Below are 23,896 nucleotides of genomic sequence, written 5' to 3' on the forward strand. Positions count from 1 at the left end.
GGCGTGGCTCCGATTGAGACAGTGTATATCACTGATGTTTGTATCCTCTGTGTATAGCTGCTGCTTGCTAACGTCACGTGTGGTATTGGCTTGACTGTGCTAATGCAGTACGAGAGTGCTAAAAGTCAATCAGTCTTATAATCATAGGGCCAGTTCAGGTCTACTCTTTGTATATCATATATAGAGACCAAACATTAATCCACCATTAACGAAACACTTAGCACATAACAACATTTAGAACATATCATAGGAGGGATAGACTTTTAACAGGGTGGCAATGTGTAACTTCAGAGACTGATGACGCCCCTTCTTGTTTGTTGATGTGAAGCTTCTGCTGTGTTTTCACACAGCGTGCCCCTCAAGTGGCCACAACACCATAATACAACGTGAATTCACAATCTGGGCCACCAATTTTATGCCGTTACTGATGCAATGTGTAAATTGAAGGCGTAATGACGGTAGAACTTGAATAAATGTGCTCCTGCGGCGCCACAGACTGTCAAGGACTCGAGTTAATACATCTTCCGTTTTTACCTATGAAGTCTTGGCTCCGCCCCTTTTATGATTAAGATTGTGCTGAGATTCCTGCCTAGCTTTACGATCTCTATGCCGGCATAGTGTAGGTGCCCCGGTGTGTGATTTTACACAGCTAGAGAGGCATGTAAGGGTTCACGTACACAAAATACTGTTCTGCCATGCTGGTTCCATCATTTACAGTTTGCCTCTGTAATACTTCTGTTGACCACCGTTGGCTCAGCGGCAGATTGACCACCATTACAGCTTTGTGACAAAACACTGATGGTGAGGCTTAACAAAAAAACTAAAAAGGCCAGTTGTAAACCGGCAATGTAAAAGCGGCTAGCTTTAAGCTTTAATAGATCCTCTTTGAGTGAATATAGATATCAGGGAAAGGGTACTATCTGCAACTTTTTTTTGGTAGTCAATAGTCGTGGATGGTAGCACAAAGATTGTTTCCCAGCCAAGCTGTAGCATGCTGGGGAATCAATCCCTAAAAATCTGTGTGCTTCTCAAAAAATTCCATTTGTGTGTCAGGTTTATAATATCCTTTACAATTTTTACATTTTATTCAGTGTTGAAATGTGACACAATCCCCTAAATATCCTTTCACACATTAGACATTGCTGTAGTGTCGTGTCACCCCCCCCCACATGTACTGTATGCATCGCCACCGTGTTTGTGTGCGCCGTGTTTCTGAGTCCCTCCGACGATGTCATTCGCAGCTGCTTGTGGAGCATGGGTACAACTGCCAGTGCCGCACCACAGCCTGTTTCCGTAGCATCGCCGCTTGAGTGTGTCCATGGCAACGGGATGGCCGACAGCAGGCAGTCTCTGAGCATGAGCCCCTTTCAGACCGTCAACATTCACAACAACAGGGCCAAGTCCATTATCACCAACAAAGTCGCACCTGTCGTCATCACGTAAGTCCCTCCCCGAATCCACGTTCTCACAATTGTGTGTTAATCCTCTTTGATCACTGCTAAGACACCCCCCCCACACACACACACACACACACACACACACCCCCACTTTAAGTGTTTGCCCCTGTTATCGTCTCATTTGTCAATCCTGGCTTGGCAAACAGCAGCTGATAATTGAATTGACCCGCAGACCTGCTGCTGTTCTCTGTCCATAAGGTATAACTGCAGACAGGAATTCCAGATTCACGATGACATCCTCAAGACCAACTACAAAGTGGGTCGGCTATCGGACAGCATGCCCGAGCACTACCTGGTGCAGGTAAGCCCGACGTGTATCACAAACCCACATGACGCGCTGACGCTGGAAGACGTGGATTCATGTCACCTGTCTCTAAGCTCGTCTCTTTTCACATTCACGCGCCCACATTGCAGAGCGACACGGGGACATTGTCATGCGCCGTTTTATGATGTGGGGTTTGGCCATTCAAACAGGAATGTTGTCACCCTCCTATCAGGGCTTTGATGTGCTCCATCACTTGTGCTCCGTCTGTCGAGGCAGGCAGGGTTAACACACGGCTTCCGTTTACATCAGAATCTGAATCACATCAGGTTTATTGCCGAGAGGGTTTTACGCATACAAGAGATTTGTCTTGGGGTTTAGTTGAGCGGCAATAAAAAAAAAAGAAAAGAAGGGACAATCAAAGTTAAAGGCATGTGCACAACAAGAAACATGAATAATGAGAACGAATAAATACATAAAAAACAATGGTATTTTTTTATGTGTGGAAAGAGCTGAGAGTTTGTGCAGGAATGTGTTGAAGTTCACAGAATAAAGAAAAAAACATGTTCTGTTATGGAAAGAGTAGAACAGAAAACTTTCCCATGAAGCATATAATGCCCGAAGAGTGCAGGACATGTTCATGTTCAACATGCTAGTTTCAGATTTTTTTCCAAATTGTTTCTCTTTCCAGGGGGAGTACTTCATGGTGCAGGATGTGTACAGCAAGGCAGATGTCTTAAATACCACGGGGAGCTATGGAGCGCCCAACTTCCGGCAAGTGAAGGGATCGTACCCGCTGTACGGGATGGGTCAGCCGAGCCTGAACGGCTTCAAACACGTCCTTCAGAGGCTCCAAGCGCAGGGACACGAGGTTATCCCAATATTCCCAGACAATAATTCAGACAAATACACACAATATGAGCTCCCTCAAAGTCTTTCTACGCTAACTTTTTTTTTTTTCATGCCCTTAATTCCTCTCTGTCTGATCCTGTGTGTCTCCGCCTTGCCATCCTTCTATCTGTGTTGTCTGTAAATATTTGAGGAGTCGAGTGCTGAGAGGAGGCTGTGGCTGAATTGTAGAACTGAGCAAACAGAAAGTTGTGGTCATGTGTACCAGCGGAAAAAGAATCTCTTTGCTTACTGCAGCAAGAAAACGCACCCTAATTAAAATGAAATATGCAAAATTATACTTTAAGCTACTCTTATACAATTACTTATGGGCTGAATGTTATAAGACGACTGATTGTTTCCAGTTGCTCCTTGAAAGATTCGTAGCTAGTAAAAGGAGACAATTCTCTTTTTTTTTTATGCTTTCGCAAACAGGAGGTGATATTTGTCTGTGTGAGAGAGGAGCCGGTGGTTTTCCTGCACAAGGACGACGACTTTGTGCCGTACACCCCGAGGAGGAAAGAAAACCTGCATGAGAACCTTCACGGTCTGGAAAAGGAGGAGCTGGTGGAAAGCCTGGAGCTCACTGTCAGGAAGGAGGTGATGAATGACTCAGCATCGCGCATAACACCCAGATTTCAGAAACGAACGCGGCTAACACAAAGCGAACCCTGCAATGTCTCCTGCGACAGCTCCACGACTTCGCCAAACTCAACGAAAACTTCTTCTACGTCTACAACGACATCGAGTTCTTCAAAGACGAGCCCCAGAAGATCACCATCACGTGTGAGGAGGACATCCACGTGACGGAGGAGGTCTACAAGAGGCCCATGTTCACCATGCCGACCTACAGGTTGTTTACTTTGTTCCTTTATGACACAGCAGTTTTACACACGTCTGCCTGCTGTAGAAAAAGCAGGGCAGGTTATAAATAGTGGTGCCTGTTCGTGCAAATGCTTGTTGCCATTCTGTTTTTTGTTTTTTTTGGGGTTTTTTTTAGAAAGGCGGGAGGAGGTGTGTGTTTTGTTTTTTTTAAATCTAAGATTGCAGCATCCTGTTTGTAATCTGATCAGCAGCGTCAGCTTTTACTGAGATGTCATGAGCTGATCAGAACAAAACAAAACAAAAAAAAAGAAGCAGACGCTTTATTACAGTCTGGAAATACAGCGGTGCTTTTTTTTTTTACCATCAGTTCACTTTCATGACATTCATAAACACGAACACGAGGGGAGCTCAGCAGTCAGATGCTTGCCTCTGTGTGTGTGTGTGTGTACATCATGCTATGACCTATATAAAGGCAATATTGACACAACACAGGCGACAGAACAACTGGCGGTAACGATCCTCTTTCATTGCAGGTACTACAGATTACCACTGCCAACCGAGGGAGCGCCGCTCGAAGAAGATTTTGACGCATTTGTTAACATTCTCAGGGTAAGGTCTAAAAACACCAATCATCGCAACTCTACACCTAATAAATCAACTGTATTTGGCTGTGGGATCTTTTTTTTTTTTTTTTGCGATGCCGTAAACTTACAAATGACTGGAATATTTAGAGAGCTTCTGGATCTGCTCACTTTTATTTTTTTTTTATTTTTTTTTTATTTTTTTTTTTAGCATCCACGTGTAGCCTTCGATTCAGTCCTGCCTGTGCTGTCAGTCATGAATAAGGATGATAGTTGTGGAATAAATGGCAGACACCTTCAGGCTCTACTCACTTAATATCTCTGGTCTGGTTTCCGTTCTACCCTTCACTCACACAGGATGTACTTCTCTTGTTTTGTCCTTTCTTTGCCCTGACGAGCAGCAAACCTGTTTAGTTCACAGACTTAGGAAGACGTATCTGTCGTCCCTTGGAACAGTGTTCAACATTCAACCTTTCCTTTTTTCTGCTTTTCATTCATCACTAGACTCCACAGGGTTCCCTTCTGGAGAGATTTTCCAGCACTATTCCACTTCCTGGATGTTCCCTCACTTCCTGTTCCGGAAGTTTAAAAAAGTTAACAAAAAAAATCTGCTCCCTAATTTTTAACTTGTATATTTGAAAAAAAAACAAAAACACACAAGGGATCAAGAAGACTTGTTTGGTGATTTGCAGCAGGAGATATTTATGCTTAACTGGGCAACAAGAAAACGTGTTCATCCTTATCACACTTTAATGCCATGTCACTCTTAAAAGTGATGGGATTTAAATCCAGCCCTCTGTTGGAGTTTCTCTTCTTATTTTTTTGTCGTTCTTTCTTAGGAGAGCACCAGCTTGTCTCGGGGCCACGATGCATCCCGGCGGCTGCCTGCTCTGCTCTTCAGCTGCCAGGTTGGAGTGGGACGCACAAACCTCGCCATGATCCTGGGCACACTGGTCATGAACCGTCTGAGGGGAGATTCACAACCAGAGCTTCAGTAAGAACCGGAGTAGAATCACAGGACATGCAGTTAATTTCATTAACTGCAATATTCATTCATAAGCTAGATAAGACAGAGGTTGACTTTGTTTGATTTCTGTTTTCGCAGAGCTGAGGAGGCAGCAGCAGCTCCAGAGCATAAACCACTGTTCCAGGTCATCCAGACTCTGATCAACAAGCTGCCTAATGGGCAGCAGGTCATGGAGGAGGTGAGCAGATCCCCATCTTCTCCTTTTGGTTTGTGCTTCAAGAAAAAGTCACAGAGGGGAGCGTGTCATTTTTAACAGCAATTTGTTTGAGATTCTCTTGATGTATAGTTTACACTACACTGTACGTATTCATGTTTTATATCTCACTCCCGAGGAAGCTGTTCAATGTACTGTTTGTGACGTAATTGTGAGGTCTACTCCAAATTGGTTTATAAGGACAGTTTTTTTGCCTTTCTATCAGTTTATGTTGTTGGATTTGATGTCTTTATAGTTCTAACTGAGTGGTGAAAACGTGCTTGCAAGCAGAATACAGTATGAAGGCATTTCACTACATGCATGGTGCACCAATTATTGCACAATGTTTTCAGGAGGGGGTCTTTAACTATATATCCTCCATTGAATTATTATTTGTTGAGATATCACTATATTAATAAGGTCAGATGTTTAAATTTCATTGTTACGGACCAAAAATAATTGAACATTTCTTTTTGACAGGTTGACCAGGCAATCGTCCTGTGTTCAGAAATGCACAACATAAAAGAAGCAATATATGAGAACAAGAGTAAACTGGAAGGGATTGGAGAAGATTATGAAATTCAGGTAAGAAGTAGTCCTTTTTTATGTGGTTTAAAAAAACCCCCGTGTTTTTCTCTTAAGAGTCGATCGTAAGTAACGCAGATGACGTTTGAATATGAGCCAGAAATCAAGATGGTGATGATGCTCAAGAAGTCCTCAGAAAGTCCTCGAGTGGATGTAACTCAAGGACGCGTTAAGAGTATTTTTGACTGTTTCTCTCTCGCTTGTCTGGAAATGATCAGGATCTTTCATGCAGTTTAAGAAGAGCTATTACAGCAGAAACAGTGAAAGACTTTGCAGAGAGTGATGCTCATCTAAGAATACATTTCTGTTTCTTAGGGAAGCAGTACCAAAGACTACTTTCTCAACAGAACCATGCAGAGCTTGGAGCGCTATTTCTACTTGATTGTATTTAATGCATATCTACACGAACAGGTAAAGACATTGTAGGGATACGTTTAAATTCAAAATGCCACAACCCATGAAAGTACATTTTAGAGTTTTAACTGTATTTGATTCTTTTTTTTTTTTTTTTTTTTTTTTTGCAGTATCCTCTTTCGTTTGTTTCCAACTTCAGCCAGTGGATGTGCTGCAACGCATGGCTGTACAGGTTACTGGCCTGCATGAATGTATCAGAGCTGTCGGCTCCAGCAGAGCTGGTGACCAGAGGAGCTCGGATCCTGGTAAGAAAATCAGGCATTGATGTCGATTTTTAAATCTGTAATGCAAACTCAAACCCTCATTGACTGAGGACACACTTACCCTGTAGTAGAAAGCTTTCCACATCTTTTCTTCAGACATTTCTCTTAATATCGTCTCACGCAATCATGTATATCTTAAAAACACACTGTGCAAATATGTTGATGAATAACTGGCGAGGACATGTTTCTGCACAGGTTGCTGACGAGCATTTGGCTCCTGACTTGCTCAGCACAGTGAAGGAGATGAAGGCGGTCAATTTCAGACGAGTGCCTAAGATGCCTGTGTATGGAGTGGCTCAGCCAACGTCAGAGGTGCGTCATACTCACTTACGCTGTCATGGTATTCATTCAAAAACAGACAATACTTCAAATTACATCAATATTCAACATTACCTTTAAAGGATCGAGGAAGGTATTATTTCTTCAATTGACTACCACTCCCATCTAGTGAGGATTATTTGGTGTTCAAATAGCTATATTTAAGGCAGAACAAACAGAAGAAACTATGACTTTATTTACACAGAAAATTCTCACAGAAAAGGGATATTTGGATTCTTCTGTAAAATGCATCCCTGCTGTTATGAATATTCATGCAAGTACAAATAGACTCGAGAGGAATGAGTCATGAGGATGAGTCATGAGTCCTTAGGATGCTTGAGCCGGACATACAGTTCCTTTGCCATCTTAATCATAAACTTGCGTCGCTGCATGTGCAGGCCAGCGGAGCAGTTTTGGCTCATCTGACGGATGAGAAAAGGAAGCACAGCCATGTGTTGTGGGTCAACCTGCAGGAGGAGCTGGTGCTTGAAGCAAACGGGCAGATTTTCACACCAAGGGAGCCTTCGTGTCAGGACCAGCCCATTGCTGTCCAGTCATCGGCCCCACAAATAATTGAGGTAGAGTGAACACTTGGGTCAAAGTAACGGTCCCGCAGTAACAGTCGTGGTTGAGGTGAAAGCGTTCTTCTTGTGTCTCCTCCTGGGCTGTAGAAACTGGAGCGCTCTTTGAAGGAGGAGGTCCTGCGGGCTCAGAAGTGGCTTGAGGTGACGTTGGAGCAGGAGAAACAGATGAAGATGTTCAAAAGCTGCCAGACTGTCCAGGAGATCTTTAACCAGCACGAAAGCTCACACCAAGGCCTCGTCTATAAGAGAATCCCTCTGCTCGACTGCAGCGCACCTCGGGAGGAGGTAAAGATGAGCAAGGATACATTAACACACACACACACACACACACACACACTTGTCCTTTTGTGCTTGTGAGGGCACTAATTTAAAGACCTGATTCTCGTGCCCCTAACCCGAATGAACATGACGCTCATCCGTCAATCTAAACCTGCACATCTGCATATTAAAATGAAATCTCCTCGATTTTAAGGTTGGTTAAGTATTCATTGGTCCTCACAATGCTAAATTTGTAAGTACACACATGCTGGTTCAAGATGGAGAAATACTTATTGGTTAGCTTGGTAGATCTTTGACATAAAGAAAGGTGGCAATAAATAGGCCTTAGTCGCCCTCTAGTGGTGAGGAATGAAACTATTGCACTGATTTCTTCACTACACAATAACAAGTTTAGGTTGCACAACGTGAAGTTAAACTAATATAATTGTGTTTTTAATTAGTTAAAAAGTAGATTCTTTAGATTCATATTATAGATATAATTATAGATGCAAGGCATCAACTTTTCTTTTGTACATGAACTGTTTTTTTGTTTTGTTTTTTTCTTTAAAGGATTTTGATAAGCTGCTGGAGGCCATGAAGAGCTCCTTGGCTGAGGACTCTCACTCTGCCTTTGTTTTTAACTGCTCTAATGGCAAAGGCAGGACCACAACCGGCATGGTTGTTGCTGTTCTGACTCTCTGGCACTTCAATGTAAGAATTCTGCATCCTGATCTTTAAGCGTTTCTGTATTATCAACATAACACTGCTGACTTGTCTACAATGTTTTTTCATAGTAAAATACCCTTTGGTCCCTTCTGCCTACAGGGATTCCCAGAGTTTGGTGATGACGAGATTGTGAGTGTTCCCGATGCCAAGTACACGAAAGGGGAATTTGAGGTATGCAAAATTGTGTGTTAACGTATTATAACTTTTTATTCTATTTATATTATCAAAAATTGCAGAATTGCAGCTAAAAAAAAAAAAAAAAAAATTCAATATAGAACTGCTTTTTAATAAAGCTTTTGTTTGGCAGGGGGATTTATCTAGTTCGAATTTTAGAATTGCTGCTCTACAAATAACCATTTTCAAATTATTCCTTACACCGAGACAAATGATATAACTGCAAATTGAAATTTAATTTGATCAGTTTAAGACTTAACCTGAATACATGCTAATGAAAATAAGAGCAAACAAACCCAAACAGATTATGAATTGATGGGACTGCTTTCTAAACTCTAAGTCTGCACCCGTGTATTTTCCTCTTCTCTGAACCAAGAGAATCTCTCAGCAGCTCTATTCAGAGTTTTGAAAATGAGGTAGTGGTTGGAACCTGCTGGCCTCGTCCTAAATCCTGCAAACATGGACACACAGAAAGAGGCCACACTCTGTAGGCACACAATACCACATGCCAATCACAGCAGAGAGCCTATCACAGTTTCTGGGATACACAGAGCGGTCGCCACGGAAACCTTGTCTGCCTCCAATTCAGCCTTGGACGGATGTTGAACTCCCCATTGCTTTATCTGCCAAAGAGGTGCTACAATGAATGTGAGGTCCAAAACATTGTGGTACTGGTGTTATTAAGGTAGAAAACAAGGTCATCCTGTTAGACATGCACAGGTGGATTATGCATCTTGAGAGAATTTGCCACCTGCTAGTCTGTTAAATTTTTCTTTAAGAGGCTTTAATCAACATTTACTACCATGACACTCTCTTCTTCTTCAACTCCTTACAGCTTTTTGAAGCTTTCAGCTCACATCCTAACATATTTGGTACCTTCTGACCCCTCTCATCACATGAGAAAAAAACAAAAAGTTCAATCTTGGTCTCATCTTCTTTGTCATAGTCTGGGAATCCTTAATGTGTTTTTATGGCAAACTCTATTCGGGCTTTCATGTCTTACACTGAGAAGAGGCTTCCGTCGGGCCACTCTGCCATAAAGCCCCGACTGGTGCAGAGCTGCAGTGATAGTTGACTTTGTAGAACTTTCTCCCGTCTCCCTCCTGCGTCTCTGGAGCTCAGCCACAGTGATCTTTGGCTTCTTCTTTACCTCTCTCACCGAGGCTCTTCTCCCACGATCGCTCAGTTTGGCTGGACAGCCAGGTCTAGGAAGAGCTTTGGTCGTCCCAAGCTTCTTCTGTTTAAGAATTATGGAGGCCACTGGGCTCTTGGGAACCTTGAGTGCGGCAGAAATTCTTTTGTAACCTTGGCCAGCTTTTTGCCTTGCCACAGTTCTGTCTCTGAGCTTCTTGGGCAGTTCCTTCGTCCTCATGATTGTCATTTGCTCCCGTGCTGTGAGCTGTAAGGTCTTATATGGACGTGTGTGCCTTTCCTAATCAAGTCCAATCAGCTTAATTAAACACAGCTGGACTCCAATGAAGGAGCTGAACCATCTTAAGGAGGATCAGAAGAAATGGACAGCATGTGAGTTAAATAATTGTCACAGCAAAGGGTCTGAATATTTATAACCATGTGATATTTCAGTTTTTCTTTTTTTAATAAATTTTTACATTTCTGTTTTTTTTCTGTCAAGATGGGGTGCTGTGTGTACATTAATGAGAAATAAAATGAACATTTAGATTTTTAGCAAATGGCTGCAATGAAGCAAAGAGTGGGAAATATACAGGGGTCTGAATACTTCCCGTACACTGTAGATATATGAATCTATCAACAATAACAATCTCAATCAAATGCATTGAAACAAACAAATTCCAGGCAAGAAAAACACTTTTTAGGAGCATATTTCATTCAACGTAAACACAATATTACAATAAAATGACATCAAAGAGACACAGGTGTTAAAGTATAAATATATAAAAAAAAAAGTTCAACGGATGGGATTTGAAAACTTTTTTTGCCCTTCGAGAACCTAATTGACATCGTAGTCTAAACACGGGGAGGATCAAGGAGCCTGAACAGCTGCGAGATGGACTTTGTGTTCGGATTGTTTCATCAACAAAAGTCAAGAATTAACTCTGAAAGTCAATGTCAAAGCTGATATCACAAAAAACACTTCAAAGAGGTTAGAACAGGTGAACCTTTGCCATGGCAACGCCGATGTTTGAAGGTCATTTTCAGCCACCTGAAAATAAATGAATAAGATGGAAACGGAGAGAGTTCAGTACATGTTGGTCTGTGCGAGAGTTGTCTGCAGTATATTATGAATTTGCCCATAAAAAGCAAACGATGTTAAAACTCCAACTTTCTACTGCTGATGTGTCCCTAATTGGAATACCGAGGGGAAACGTTTGGTGGGAGTCAGACGTGATGGAGTTATCGGTGTTTGTTTAACAGGCTTGTCACAGCTGTTTGGCTGGAAACGTGCTGTGTAGTCAGAGTCTATTTCTGTTGTGTAGGTCGTCATGCAACTGGTGCGTCTGCTCCCCGACGGCCACAGGATGAAGAGAGAGGTGGATATGGCCTTAGACTCTGTCAGCGAGACCATGACCCCCATGCACTACCATCTGAGGGAGATCATCATCTGCACGTACAGACAGGTAAGGCATAGCTCCCTGTAGTGCTCATTACCTGGTCTCTTAGACACAGGATGTCAAATATTGTAACGGGTAAAAAAAACAAAAACGTTCATCAATAGATAACAAATGAATCCTCCGACGTACTACTCTAAAGAGGGTCACTCAAAACAGAACGATCGCTGCTTACTCATGAATGTGTCCGCGGGTTAGCAAGGGTTAAGATGCAGTTACACACGTGTCCCCATAGATGGTGTCAAGAACGTATTAAGATGTCTTTCCCAGCCCGGCATCTCGGATCCAAGAGAAGTGAATGAGAGAGTTTCTCTGTGGAATAAAGCACAAGGACACACGATAAACACAATGTTTAGTTATATTGTACCCCATGGGCTATTAATGATATATCATCTCAGTAACAGCGGCTTCACATTAAGTTCCCTCATGAGCGGAATTTTTAAAATAATAATGATAATAATAATAATAATACATTTTATTTGTAAGCGCTTCTACAAGAGCTCAAAGGCACTTTACATGTAAAAATCACAGTGTACAGTTAAAAACAGCAAAAGACAGAAAAACATAAAGAGAAAGAAGGGAAAGAAGAAGTTATGTATTTAAAGCTAGTTTAAAAAGGTGAGTTTTGAGCATGGTCTTAAAAGTTGGGAGGTGAGTACAGGAACGGATGGGTTTGGGGAGTGAGTTCCAGAGGGAGGGGGCAGCGATGGAGAAGGCTCTGTCTCCCCAGGTTTGGTGCTTGGTCCATGGAGAGGATGTTTCCTTCAGAATACCCTTGTTTCTATTTTTTTCTTAACCCCAAAGCGGAAATTTGGGAAAGTAACAACATATAAGTTAGAGAATTTTGATCTTTGCATTGTTCAACCAAACATGTAAAAAAAAGGCATAAAGTTCAGCTCCTGATATTTCAGATCTTTTGTGTTGTAATCAAGGCTTAATGGGAAGAAACTGAGCTGAGATTGGGCTTTCTGAGGCCTATCTAGACAAGGTCTCTCCTGATGCCGTGTCCTCTGCGGGACCACGGCTCTGTTTTAGCCATTTGTAATGCAGACTGTAATCATTGTGCCTCTGTGCACCGTCAGCCGTTCTCAGCGTGCTGGAGGCACCCGGTCCTGTCTCCGCTCTATCAATGGGCCTCATTGTCCTGTGGACCTTGTCTTTCGCCTATATTCTCTCCCCACTCTCTTTCTTTCTCTGTCTGTCACTTCTGATGCCAGGCTCCAGGAAAAGGCTCTCTATCAGCTTTCCTTTAGATTATTTAGGATATTCATAAAAAACTTTTTTTTTTAAAGTTAAAATTGTTGTTTGTTTATATATTCTACCCATATGTGTATTTGTGGTCTTGTTTAAAATAACAAACTTGCCTTGTTAAAGAGTTGAGAAGGATCATTTAGGTTAAATGTGGTTCTTATTTTTTGGTGTTATCAGTCAAACTACTATCAGTAATAGTGTTTACATCGGACTTCTGGGACTTTTTATGCTAGGTCAGATTTCCTTATTTATTTACATTTATGATGATGAGTATGAAGAAGCAGTGAGAATCAAAATACATCCTTTGGTTGCTATTTAGAATCTAACGTATTGATTTATTGATTGGTTGAAAGAGTTGATGGTTTTAACACACAATGCAGCGTACCAATGCTTCAGGTAAAGGCATAAATGAAAGTAAACTAGTTAGCTTGTCAATTTTTTTAAGTGGAATGGTATGCTCTCAGCAGCTGCACTGGAATAAACTAATGGAATTTATCTTATAATTATTACCCTCTAAATGGAGTTTCATAAAAATATGTTTTTATTAAAATCACATGCATTGAATCTTTGGACGTAGCCATTCAATTAAAGACAAAACGCGTCATTAGTCCTCCATCTTGGATTTCAAGAGAACCCTCCCACTTTTTGAGAGGGAAAATTTATAACCCTGACTTCGATGGACATATGTCTATGAGGAACTCAGTCAAAAAAATGACAGATGATACTAAACCTAAAATCTGACTGTGTGTGAAAACAGGGAAGGTATGTATTTATAAATGAAGCTGAACATTGTATTATCATCCAAACAGTCAGAAGCTCATTGAAGTTCACGGAATGTTTTTCTCATTCAATTTTGACTCAAACATTAGATGCAATAGTTTTCTCTTCAGACTTTTAATCCTTACTTAACTCATGTGATCTCACTTAATTATGAATAGCAATAGAAACAATAAACTAAAACTACACAAAAATGTCAGGAATAGTAATAAATAAACTGGATAATAATGTAACCCTGCTATGTTAGACCTCCGGTTGGCACCTTTCAGCCTCTTTCTTCCTGCCTCAACCAGCCGGCCAGGTGATAAACAGTGCCAGATGTTAGAAATCGGCAAGCAGAGGAAAGAGGGAGGAAGAAGAGGGGGAGAATTTCTCCCCACTCCATTTCTCTCTCTCTCTCTCTCTCTCTCTCTTACTTTTCGTAGCCTTCCCCCACTTAAAGCACCCTCCTCCCATTTGACAGTGGTTGGAAAATGTGTCTTTGATAGAAAAAAATATATATTTACACTGGGACCCGAGCCCTCCACCAGCTCCCAGAGGGGCCTGGGAAAGGGGAGGGTGGTTTAAGGGGCAAGGATGGGTTCTTCATGAAGGGCCTGTAAATCTTCACAGCCAACCAGGCGTGAAGTAGCGCTGTCCTCTAGCATCAGGGCCATCTTAATGGAGAGTTTATTTTCTCTTCCCCTACTCAGGAGTCATTTTCTCTCCACTGGTTACCAATTTCAAGAAGATAAATGCCCTGTTTGTCCACAGGTGTGTTGGACTTGTTTTACCACAAGAATAGTATACACTGAATACTTTGAATTATTTCTTTCTACAGAAAATGTTCAGGAGAGCTCTAACAGAAAAGAGAGAAACTATAATAGATAATAAGTCATTCTCAGAAACCAAACTTCTTCATTTTCATTTTAAATGGGTTAACAGCAACAGAAACATTCCCCCCCCCCCCCGAAAAATAGAAAAGCTTTTCACCTATACAGGTAAAATTCAAAGAAATAGACTGAATTAGCTATAAATCATGATGTGTGTGTGTGTGTGTGTGTGTGTGTGTGTGTGTGTGTGTGTGTGTGTGTGTGTTTTATGCATGTGTGTCCAAAGAAAGGCCCTCATGGTCTGGACGGAGCAGTGGAAAAATATTTTTGGAAAGAGGAGAATGCAGCGAGCAGGTTTTCTTGAGGAGAGGTCGGGGATGTCCTTATGAGAAGAAGAAGTTGGGGAGGAACTGGGTTGACAGCGAACGACGGGACCACTGCAGCTTTGACAGCTACGTGAATGTTACTAAAAACGACAAGTGAGGAATTAAAAAAAAAAAAAAAAGAAGACGTTTTGTAAAGATAGGTGAAGTAGCAATCAAGGCAGTCATGATGTAACAGACCACATGTCTCACTGTACAGCCCTTCAATCACAGCTACCTTTGATACCAAATTTACGACCAAGGGTTTTTGTGTTGAACGTTTTCTGCTCAATTAGGACGACCACTTGACATAAGTGGGCCAATTACAAGATGGAGTAGGTGATGGCCAAGGGAAATATTGGCAGGAAAATGAGCCTACCTGAACCAGAGACAGGTTCTTCTTCTTCTCCCTGCGCTGTCGTGCACGTTGCCTCGGAGCTTCTGAAAAGAGGCTTTTATTTAGAGTCCAGCACAGGGCGGGAGGTGGGGGGGGGGGGGAGCGGGAGCAAGAGGTTGTTGTTTTTATTCATAATTTCCAGCGTCTCACATGCCAATGCCAATAGCTGTGTTTGCTGCAGACGTCTACGAAATGATTTATTTTGACTGAATCGCATCTGTGCAGGTGCATGCAGCTGAGTGGTTTTGACATGGACAACATCAAATCTCTGTGCCCAGTTACTGCTTCAACTCTTGAGTTATGACGCAGTTATACGTACATGTGTGTTGCAGTGCATGTAATGGTAAATAAAGCATCTCTGGTGACTTTCCAGAGGGGTTTAGTGAGCTGGGGAGGGGGTTGCAGCTGCTTCAACTCGGTTTCTATTCAACAGCCCACTATTTTTAGAGTTTCCATTGCCTGTACATGACTTAATGAATATAATACATCCAGGGAGTGTGTAATGTGCCTTCTTACTTTCAGTGTCACAGTCAACACAGAGCTGCTGAAGTGCCGTCATTGTTGCTAACAGCATCTTTTTTCCGTCATGTTTGATTCCTCTGCTTATTTAGACCCTGAACAGTATTTGCTGGTTCCCGTAGTGGACTGTTTGATTATTTTAATGACAGGTTTCATTCTATGTTATCATGTTTCCAATGTATGAACATTTTCATCCGGAGCGGGAAAATCACCTGCTGCACTGCCCTGCGTCAAACATAATGACTTTTGTGCAATTATAATACTTGTAAGACTACTTAAAATTCAAACTTTTGCGACCACCTTGCTCTGCTCCACTTGAAGGCACCACGTAGCTCCAATTTTCACTCTCGTTGCCCTGTTGTTCCAATGGAGCTGATCGTTAACATCAGCGATGGTCTACAATCAGAACGGTGCACATGCTGTTCTAAATTTGCATTTGGTTGTTATCCGACAACGGTCAGTCATCAAATGTACCCTAACTCGTATAATGTTGGTGTACAAAATGTTTGAAACCAATCAGAACCACAAACTAGCCTGTAATTTAAATCTGAACTTCTCTAAAACATTTAGAACTGTCATTATAAAGTAGGACTTATTTCAAGGCTGTTGTCCAAACTGCACCCGCTTTAGTAAAAAACATGACGGCAACCGGATCACTGGCTGTAGCTGATGGCTCAATTAACATGTAATGTGCAGTAGGCTATATGGGCTTATTTAGTTGTAGTTTTTTAAATTACTTTTAGCAAACAAGAAATGGGCATCTTGTTGGGTTTGTTCTGTTTTACCCCCGTTATTATTTTAAATCCATAATTGTTCTAGTCCACTAATCCCTGAAGAAAAGTATCAGCTGCCATGTTTTAATTAGCCAGCTCTGGTATTTTGTCGGCCCATATTACAAGAGCAATTAGCTGGAAGTCACTTGTCGGCTGTGAATAGCAGCAGGGAGTCATTTAATTCAGTTGTTAGTAAGTATTTCCCAGTGTTTACAGGCTTTGGTTAATTAGTATCCCTGTTAGCACATGTCAGAGACGTTAAGATTACATGACTTATTTAGTGTAAATGAACAACATGCACTGGTAACGCAGAGGAATACACCCAGGTTCTTCTGCAGCCACAGCTTTAAGTTTAACCTGACTTATAGCTCAGTATTACGAATGCTAGCACATGTTAGCACACTTTGACACTTGGATCATTTTTGGATAGCCTAACAGTTCTTGAACCAATTCTGTGATTTAGAGGTCATTAAGAAGTACTGATATATGATGCTTGCTGTACAAATATCACAACCTAAATGAAAGAAGAAAAAAACCCCCGATAGAAGTAAAGTTTTATACTCGAAGAATTAAATGTGAGAAGAAGTTTACAAATATAAAGATGTTTTCACCCAAAGCTCCTGAAAGGTTCACATGTGAACACAAACTGCCAACATTTTCCACCAGACTTTTATCTGGCAGCTTCCTGGAACATTTGTGTCTGATGTCGGCTCGAGCTGACGTGTAGCCTACATGCTGATGGTAGTAGTCAGAAAATGTCAACGTGGGTGTCTAGTAGTGGAAGTTATTTTATATCCTGCGACTGGTGTGATCCAGAAATCATCGGGATAACATGTCTGAAGACTGGACTAATGGTTCCTGGAAGTGTTCCATAAAAGATTTTGGAATTTTTTTTTCTGTTGAGTGACGTGTTATTAAATACGTCTTTTTTTTGTTGTTTTTTTTAGTATTCCAGTAGTGTCTCTTTTCTCACATTCAGTTAACCGTATTTTAAATTTGTAATACTGCAGTCTCAGTGAAAATCCTCTTTTATCGTGATCTGGTTGTTTATTTATTTCCCACTCTCTCTGTGAGTCACCCTTCTCTCATATAACATGTTCTGTATGCTAGAAACAAATATGTTTTCCTGCTGCTCTCTGAACACAGAATTGCCCTGGCCTGCACCTTTGGCCTGACCTCCCGAGTGTCCCCCATCCCCCTTCTTAACCACTTGCCCCAGGAGTTTACCAAGTACTGCCACATACGGGCTGCACATTTCCTGCCCCCACATACTAGACGTGTCTTAGCCCCAAGGCCCACAGACCGAGAATAACTATTCCCGAAACCAAGCGTGAGTGTTTAAACATGCCCCCAGTAGCTGTGGTCATGGTATCTGACAGATCCTGCTAAGCACCAGATCATCTCACGAGTAAAAGGTCCACCTTTTTTTATCGGAGCTTTCACACTAGCTTTAGCTCCTGGCAGCGTACAAATAGCTACGGGAATACAACCCCAATAGGGAAGCCACTTAAATGCCAACCATGTGGGTTATGCAGAAGTCGTGCCTGGGCTGACGTGCCCCTAGGAATTGCACTTTTACAACGCCCCATTTGGGAAGCCGTCTCTCATACGTGAGGACAGTTTGAGCAACAGATGAATCCTGTGTTAACAACGCCATAATTACTCCCAAAGTGCCAACAGCTCTCCCCGTCACTCAGGAACATTCAGACCATCCTCATCATCTTGATAAGTCTTTTTTTTTAAAGTCGGACATGTGGATGATACAGATACAAATGATTTGTACTGGCTTTTAAAAACTCAGCATGAGTAAACAGTGTGCACGATAAAGGTTCATAGCCTAAATATATTCCAAACTTACAGGAACCGAAACACCTGCGAAAAATCCACGTGTTGCTGCTTCTGGAACTCATGTCTTTAATGGCAAAGATCCCTTTGTTGATAGAAAACAGAATAAAATACAGCAGCTCCTTTAGGATTTGACAGTTCCAATACGAAAGCCCTTGAGGTTTGTTTTTTTTCAGCAACATTTGGTTTCATTTCTTCAGAGCCCAAAACAAAAAAGGTTGAATGAATGAGGCTGGTCCAAGTCTTGCCTGGCTCCATGTTTTTGTTCACACATCTTGGATTTGTTTAATGAATTCCACACATTGGGTGTATCGTTTTCACTGATGACTCTCAGTGAAAGTCTTGCCAATAACAACATTTATAGTCATCATTTCAAAATGGTTAGCTCATGTGCCGTAATGGCTTAAGAAAAACTGTCACTGAAGTGTGATGGCTAATGGCTATGTGCTCATTCACCAACCCAACAACCCAAACACATGCATTGTTTTTGATTGACAAGAAAAATTAGAATTCAACAGATTCTGGAGGTGCAGGCGTGCAAATGTCAAGGAGAACAGATATGTCACTCACTACTGATTGGAAGTGCAAAATATCCCGTTTTCCCAAGTTTATGTAAACAAAATACCAGCCAGAACAGTTAAACCATGAGTCAATTTTCATGTCAAATAATTTTTTCATAAACAATAGATCACATCTCTTATGGTCCACAGAGAATAAATACCCAATGAATATCAAGGGACAATTTCAGGTCATTGTTAACTTAACAGCTGCTGTTTCCTGGATTAGCTGTTGGAGGTAAAAAAAAAAAAAAAAAAAAATTACCTATTGCAGGTTGACATTAGTTTTAACTGCCAGTGTAAGCTAGGTTAAACAACTTTTGAAAAAACGTAATTTTTTTTTTTTTTTTTTTTTTTACTGAAGTTTGCCCTTTTCAGCCAATTACCATTGGACTTTTTTTTTCTGGTTGCCCTATTTTTTCACATACAAAACTATAGACGGTTGTTTAACTCTCTCAGCGTTCACAACATAAACTGTGTCTCCTCGTCTGTCCAAAAGTATGTGGTTCTCGCTCTGTCGCTCACAAGGTTTAAACGTTCGCCTTGTTTTCTTCCTAGCTCTCTCCTTTGTACGTTTTGTTGTTCGACTTCCAGGTCAAAACATTCTGCGGGAACATTGAAGAATCTCGGTGATTCCTATGCCCCGCTGGGTCCAATTTGAGGTGTATCCGTGCAGCAGTGACAACCTGAATGCATGTCGACAAACCAATTCTTATTAAACAAGATAGCTGTCTTTATATTGTGGAGGACTGTACCCGTCAAAATTAGCTCATTCAGGTAGAAAGACAGGTTTGACATCCTGTCATCTTATTAAGTACATTAAGTGCACCAAATAAAACCCTGTAACAGCCATGGATTAGAGCATTTGATTCGTTGACTTTTGGCAATCCAAGGGGGCAACTGACAATTTTTCGGGGTTAATTTGCCGCTTGTTTTGATGTCGTGTTGGGAAAGAGAGAGAAAATGTACGATCTAGTGTTACGTACGTTGTGTTCTATTTTGAAATTGCTGAGACGCTCCTGTACATAATTGTCTTTCTTCCTTTCTGGGTTGAGCTATTCTGTCCAGCTTGTAGTGAGTTCTGTCAAAAAATAGACTCCTGAAGCAATGTATTAGAGGACGGCGCATTGATTAGAGTGGCAGGGAACTGCTTGCACAGCTGTGACTATATGCAGTTACTAACAACAAGTTCTTTTAATCTCTTTGACTCTCTAAATTGGATTAAGAAAGCCATCAATACATTTGTTTTCTGTTAGCAAGCCCATCAATACATAATCGAATTAGTGACCCAGAGTACCATTACATCAGAAGAGCTCCATTCGGTTTTGAAATGTTGCACATTTGAATGGTTTTCACTCGAGGACATGTCATTTTAATGCTCCCGTGTCGGGGGTTTGCATACACAAAATATTTTTATAGCTCAGTAAATGATTGATTCTCAGAGGGAGTCGCTACCAGGCATGTGAACGCGCAGGCTGTACCATAATGCGTGTGGTTAATGTGGGCAGATATTCCAGTCTGTGTCGTTGATGAGCCCCGTCTCCTCGTGTGGCTTTTCTAATCTCTGCTCAGCAGACACGTGATGCGTTTCTGCTCGTCTTTGTGCGAGGAAATTGAGCTTTTCCAGTGAAATGCCTTAACTACAGATGATGCAGTGAATTCCTTTTTTAAAAAAATGGGCTTATTTTTGATTTAGGCACTTGTATTCTGAATGAAGCTCGTTAATACTTTGTTTTGAAATGAAAAATTAAATCCTCTGATAGAGATCAGAATTTACGATATTTTGCCTGTGACGTAATAAAAAAGCCAATGGCTGGTTGTGCAGACTTGTTAATGGCAAATCAGCTGGATACAGACTGGTTGATGTGTATACAGTATGTGGACGGACACAGATTGCCCCTAAAATCCACCTCAACCTCGGCTTCATGGTTTAATCAGCGTAGTGGGGCTAAGCGACTGGAAAAAGTCAGACGTAGGATTGGAATCTGTGGAAACCATTAACATGAAGGCATCTCCTCGAGCCTTCCTCTCACTTTCTGCTACACAACTCCAAAGGCCCCTCTTTAAAAAAACAAAAAAAACAAAGTCGAGGCACCATCTTGATCTATAAAGATCAATTCTGCAGCTTGAAGCCAGATGACATATAACTTAGATTTCTCTGCTACTGGCTAACCTGGTAGGCAGCACAGTGGGTGGTTGGATGTTCAGCTTTTTCAAAACAAATTGCATCACATCAAAAACAGAACATATTTAGACCTGTGGGGTAAGCCTGAAAAATATTTTTTTTTAAAAACAATGTGATGATTATTCTCTTAAGCAGTTCCCTGGTTCCTTTATTTTGTTAAATAAACGCAAAAAGATGCCAAATATTTGAATAACACTTAAAGTGCGAGCAATAATTATATATTAGCTTCTCAAAGCAAAATAAGAAAAGTAACTTCTGTCGTTCACAGTAATGTGGAGAGTAATCCAAGCGAACTGAGATTCAGTGAAGAATGTCGATAATTCCATCACAGAATTGATCACAGCTTCTTTGGCCTGAGGAATCCTCATTTTGGATTCAGCACACAGTTGGAGAATAATATTTATTGGGTTGTCCTCTCTCAGTGGTAAAGGTCGAGCAGGTCTTTTCTCACCCTGAGGGGGTTTCCTACGCTGTGACAAACCACTCACTATACAATATCCTGCTAATTACACAGACACTGATTTGACACAAAATATGGATTTGGAAAGGATTTCATTGATTTTAAAAATAGTCTGCTTTGAATCTACAGTTAGAGCTGTGTCTAAGCAATGGTCAGCTCTGTAGTTTTCTTAAAATGTTCCAAACTAGCTTCTACTACTTGACTGAAACTGAACATTTACACGGGTGCTAACGTCACACAAGGTGAACATGCCTGTACGAATCAGGGCATCACCTGTTCGATGTTACCTGACTTGTCACTGTCCGAGTCTATTTTGGTACTAAAAATGAAATAATAATACAGATATTGCTTTTATAATAAGCCATGCATGAAAGGGTTAAAGTGGACTTGGACAAAAGGACAAATGGTACTGGAGAAAGGTGCTGCGTTTGGTGTGCTTTGTGAAAACTCCCGAGGCCATCTCTACAATCAAGCAGCAAAAGGAGCTGCTAATGTTCACGTTCATTAAAGCTGTTTTTGCATTATAAAGCTTTCAGTGACTTAGTTTGACATTGTTAAGTTGAGCGTGACAAACACGGTTTGATCTGTCCTGAATTAGAGAACGTACAGATCATCTGATTCTGATGAATGTACTTGTGCAGTCGTCTCTAATGGATGAGTCACTTAAGAAATCCATTTGAACTGTGAGTGTTATGTACTGTATGTGTCTCTCAACACAAGTTTGAAAAAAGCATTCTTTTGATTATATATCCACTGTGGCGTTCATGTTATGCATTATTTAAATAGGACTGGACTGGACTGAACGTCGGCTTGTATACTTGACTTTTCTGTACATTGGGTCTTGAAGGCATGTGTAGGCAGCCTGTCCACTCTAGACAGGTCGAGGTTTGGTTTAGGATTTGGGTGGGAGGTGTTCTTACAAAATTGCATGAATGGCTGCTTGTGTTAACCTGGGTGGGAAGGGCCAATATGGATTGGCCTTTTTACCTCAGCAACCCCATCAGCTGGTAATTGGCACCATATGTCAAGCGGTTGAACTTCTCCATCATGTGCACGTCTCAGTTCAGCCCACAGAAAAGGTCGAGCATTATCATTTGTTTACTACCGATCAAGGGTTATACTCAGGTGCTGCCTCCAGCAACCCCCGCGTAACTTCTCGAAATAGATACCTTTTTTTTTTCATTTTATTAACTTTCACTTTAGAAATGTTCAAGTATGATAAGACTACACAGCTTAATACAGAAGCATGATTTTCTGACTGGCAGCTGGTATGGATTCAGATCAATTGCGTTAGAATTCATTCCAATTTCTGCAGGACTGCTCTAACAGTATTTCGTTGTACTTGTACAGTAACACTAAAGATATGGCACTCGTTCATTTAATAGAAGAAACCAAGATTTAAAGAATATATTTGACTCCATTCATGTCGATATTTTACTTATAATCTAGTCCAATTTACCTAGTATTCATTGTGATGTTTGATGTTAAAGGATTTGTTCTAAAATGGTTAAATCGTTTTTTTTTTATGAAACAGGCATGATTCGTTAGGATAGGTGCGTATATATATAAACATGAATGGATATTTATTACAGTGATCCTTAAGGGTCAATATACCCCTCATTTTTCTGCTAGGCATAAATAAATGTGCAGGATGTTGTAAATAATGAAACTTACAAACACACAAATAGGTTTTTATGAGTTTATGGTAGTCACAGAAGAGATAGCCTACACAACATGTCAGCCTTGTGGACAGACAACAAAGTTGTTTGATCTCTTTATTTATCTTCTCCTTCCTCTGACTGAACAACCAAACACAAAGCGCTATTTCCATAAAACATGCTCAGCTGGCTAAATGGCTGCCAGTAAGAGCAGATTGGCGGTAATGCTCCCAGAAACCACACACAAACTTGTGGCAAAGAATCCCATGCCAACAATGTGTATTCAGGATATATACCGAGTAAACATGGGCAATGACATAGTCTCAGTGATGTCACCCATTGGTTGTGATAATGGCCTTTCAAAGAGGCTTTTTTTGAATGGATGCGTATGTCACTTCTGGGGCTTTTGCAGCCATCTTCAAGTGAATGCTCGACAACCTGCAGGCTTCTATTTTTCTCGCCATTTTTGTTGTAAAAGGTCAAAAAATAGAAGTTATAAAATGTTAATGCTGTCAATGGTTTTAGAACAACTGGAAAAGAGAGGTTTTTTTTACTGTAAGATATGGACATATTTGCCACCAAACACCAAGTTTGGCAAAACATCTGTTATTTTATTTAAATCAATAGTACCACTGCCATTTTTACATCAAGGTCTTGTATTTACTCAACATGTGGGACCCATTCATGTGAAACGCCATGACTTGAGGTTGTTTACACAAGATGAGAAGGTTAAGTGTGTGTCATCGGTGGGAAGTGTTTATCTTTAATATACCTTCAACTGCAGGCTGCGACGTCTATCCGGGGATTATTGCGAACTCCTGTTTGAACCGGTCTTTGAATTTAAAGGCATAAACTGCAAACAGCTTGCCAAGGGTTAAATCCACCACAAAACACAAGACCAGTGCATTTATTTTGATCAACAAGGTGAATCGTCTGTTTTGACTGCTTTCACGACTTCAAGCTTCACGAAGAATACGTATTACAAGAGAGTGCGTAAAGCTTGGTTTTAAAGTTGTCTAATATTGATTTGTCTTGGTTTACGAAGTCCCATAATTAATATGTAGAAACTTCTCAGACATTATCTACAAGTGTTTGAAGAATCAAGGCATATTTATTAAAATGTTGAGTCGTATTTTGTTGGGTTTTTTTGCCTTTTG

The 23,896-nt window shown here is 40.9% G+C and overlaps 1 protein-coding gene across 3 annotated transcripts in view; it reads left to right on the forward strand.

Moving 5' to 3' along the window:
* The window catches only part of pald1a (phosphatase domain containing paladin 1a), a 49,932-nt gene that overhangs the window by 10,077 nt on the left and 15,959 nt on the right, over positions 1 to 23,896 (forward strand). For all 3 annotated transcript variants that reach the window (XM_079333957.1, XM_079333958.1, XM_079333956.1), the window contains exons 2-18: positions 1,242 to 1,439; positions 1,656 to 1,758; positions 2,411 to 2,590; positions 3,043 to 3,207; positions 3,300 to 3,460; positions 3,966 to 4,041; positions 4,853 to 5,007; positions 5,119 to 5,218; positions 5,714 to 5,818; positions 6,134 to 6,229; positions 6,343 to 6,477; positions 6,691 to 6,807; positions 7,212 to 7,391; positions 7,485 to 7,682; positions 8,226 to 8,366; positions 8,481 to 8,552; positions 11,012 to 11,152. In XM_079333957.1, the coding sequence (XP_079190083.1) occupies positions 1,255 to 1,439; positions 1,656 to 1,758; positions 2,411 to 2,590; positions 3,043 to 3,207; positions 3,300 to 3,460; positions 3,966 to 4,041; positions 4,853 to 5,007; positions 5,119 to 5,218; positions 5,714 to 5,818; positions 6,134 to 6,229; positions 6,343 to 6,477; positions 6,691 to 6,807; positions 7,212 to 7,391; positions 7,485 to 7,682; positions 8,226 to 8,366; positions 8,481 to 8,552; positions 11,012 to 11,152 (2,310 nt within the window). In that variant the 5' untranslated portion in view covers positions 1,242 to 1,254. The remainder of the gene's footprint in view (positions 1 to 1,241; positions 1,440 to 1,655; positions 1,759 to 2,410; positions 2,591 to 3,042; positions 3,208 to 3,299; positions 3,461 to 3,965; positions 4,042 to 4,852; positions 5,008 to 5,118; positions 5,219 to 5,713; positions 5,819 to 6,133; positions 6,230 to 6,342; positions 6,478 to 6,690; positions 6,808 to 7,211; positions 7,392 to 7,484; positions 7,683 to 8,225; positions 8,367 to 8,480; positions 8,553 to 11,011; positions 11,153 to 23,896) is intronic.

The sequence above is a fragment of the Symphodus melops genome (genome assembly GCF_947650265.1).
Source record: "Symphodus melops genome assembly, chromosome: 21".
NCBI classification, from domain to species: domain Eukaryota; kingdom Metazoa; phylum Chordata; class Actinopteri; order Labriformes; family Labridae; genus Symphodus; species Symphodus melops.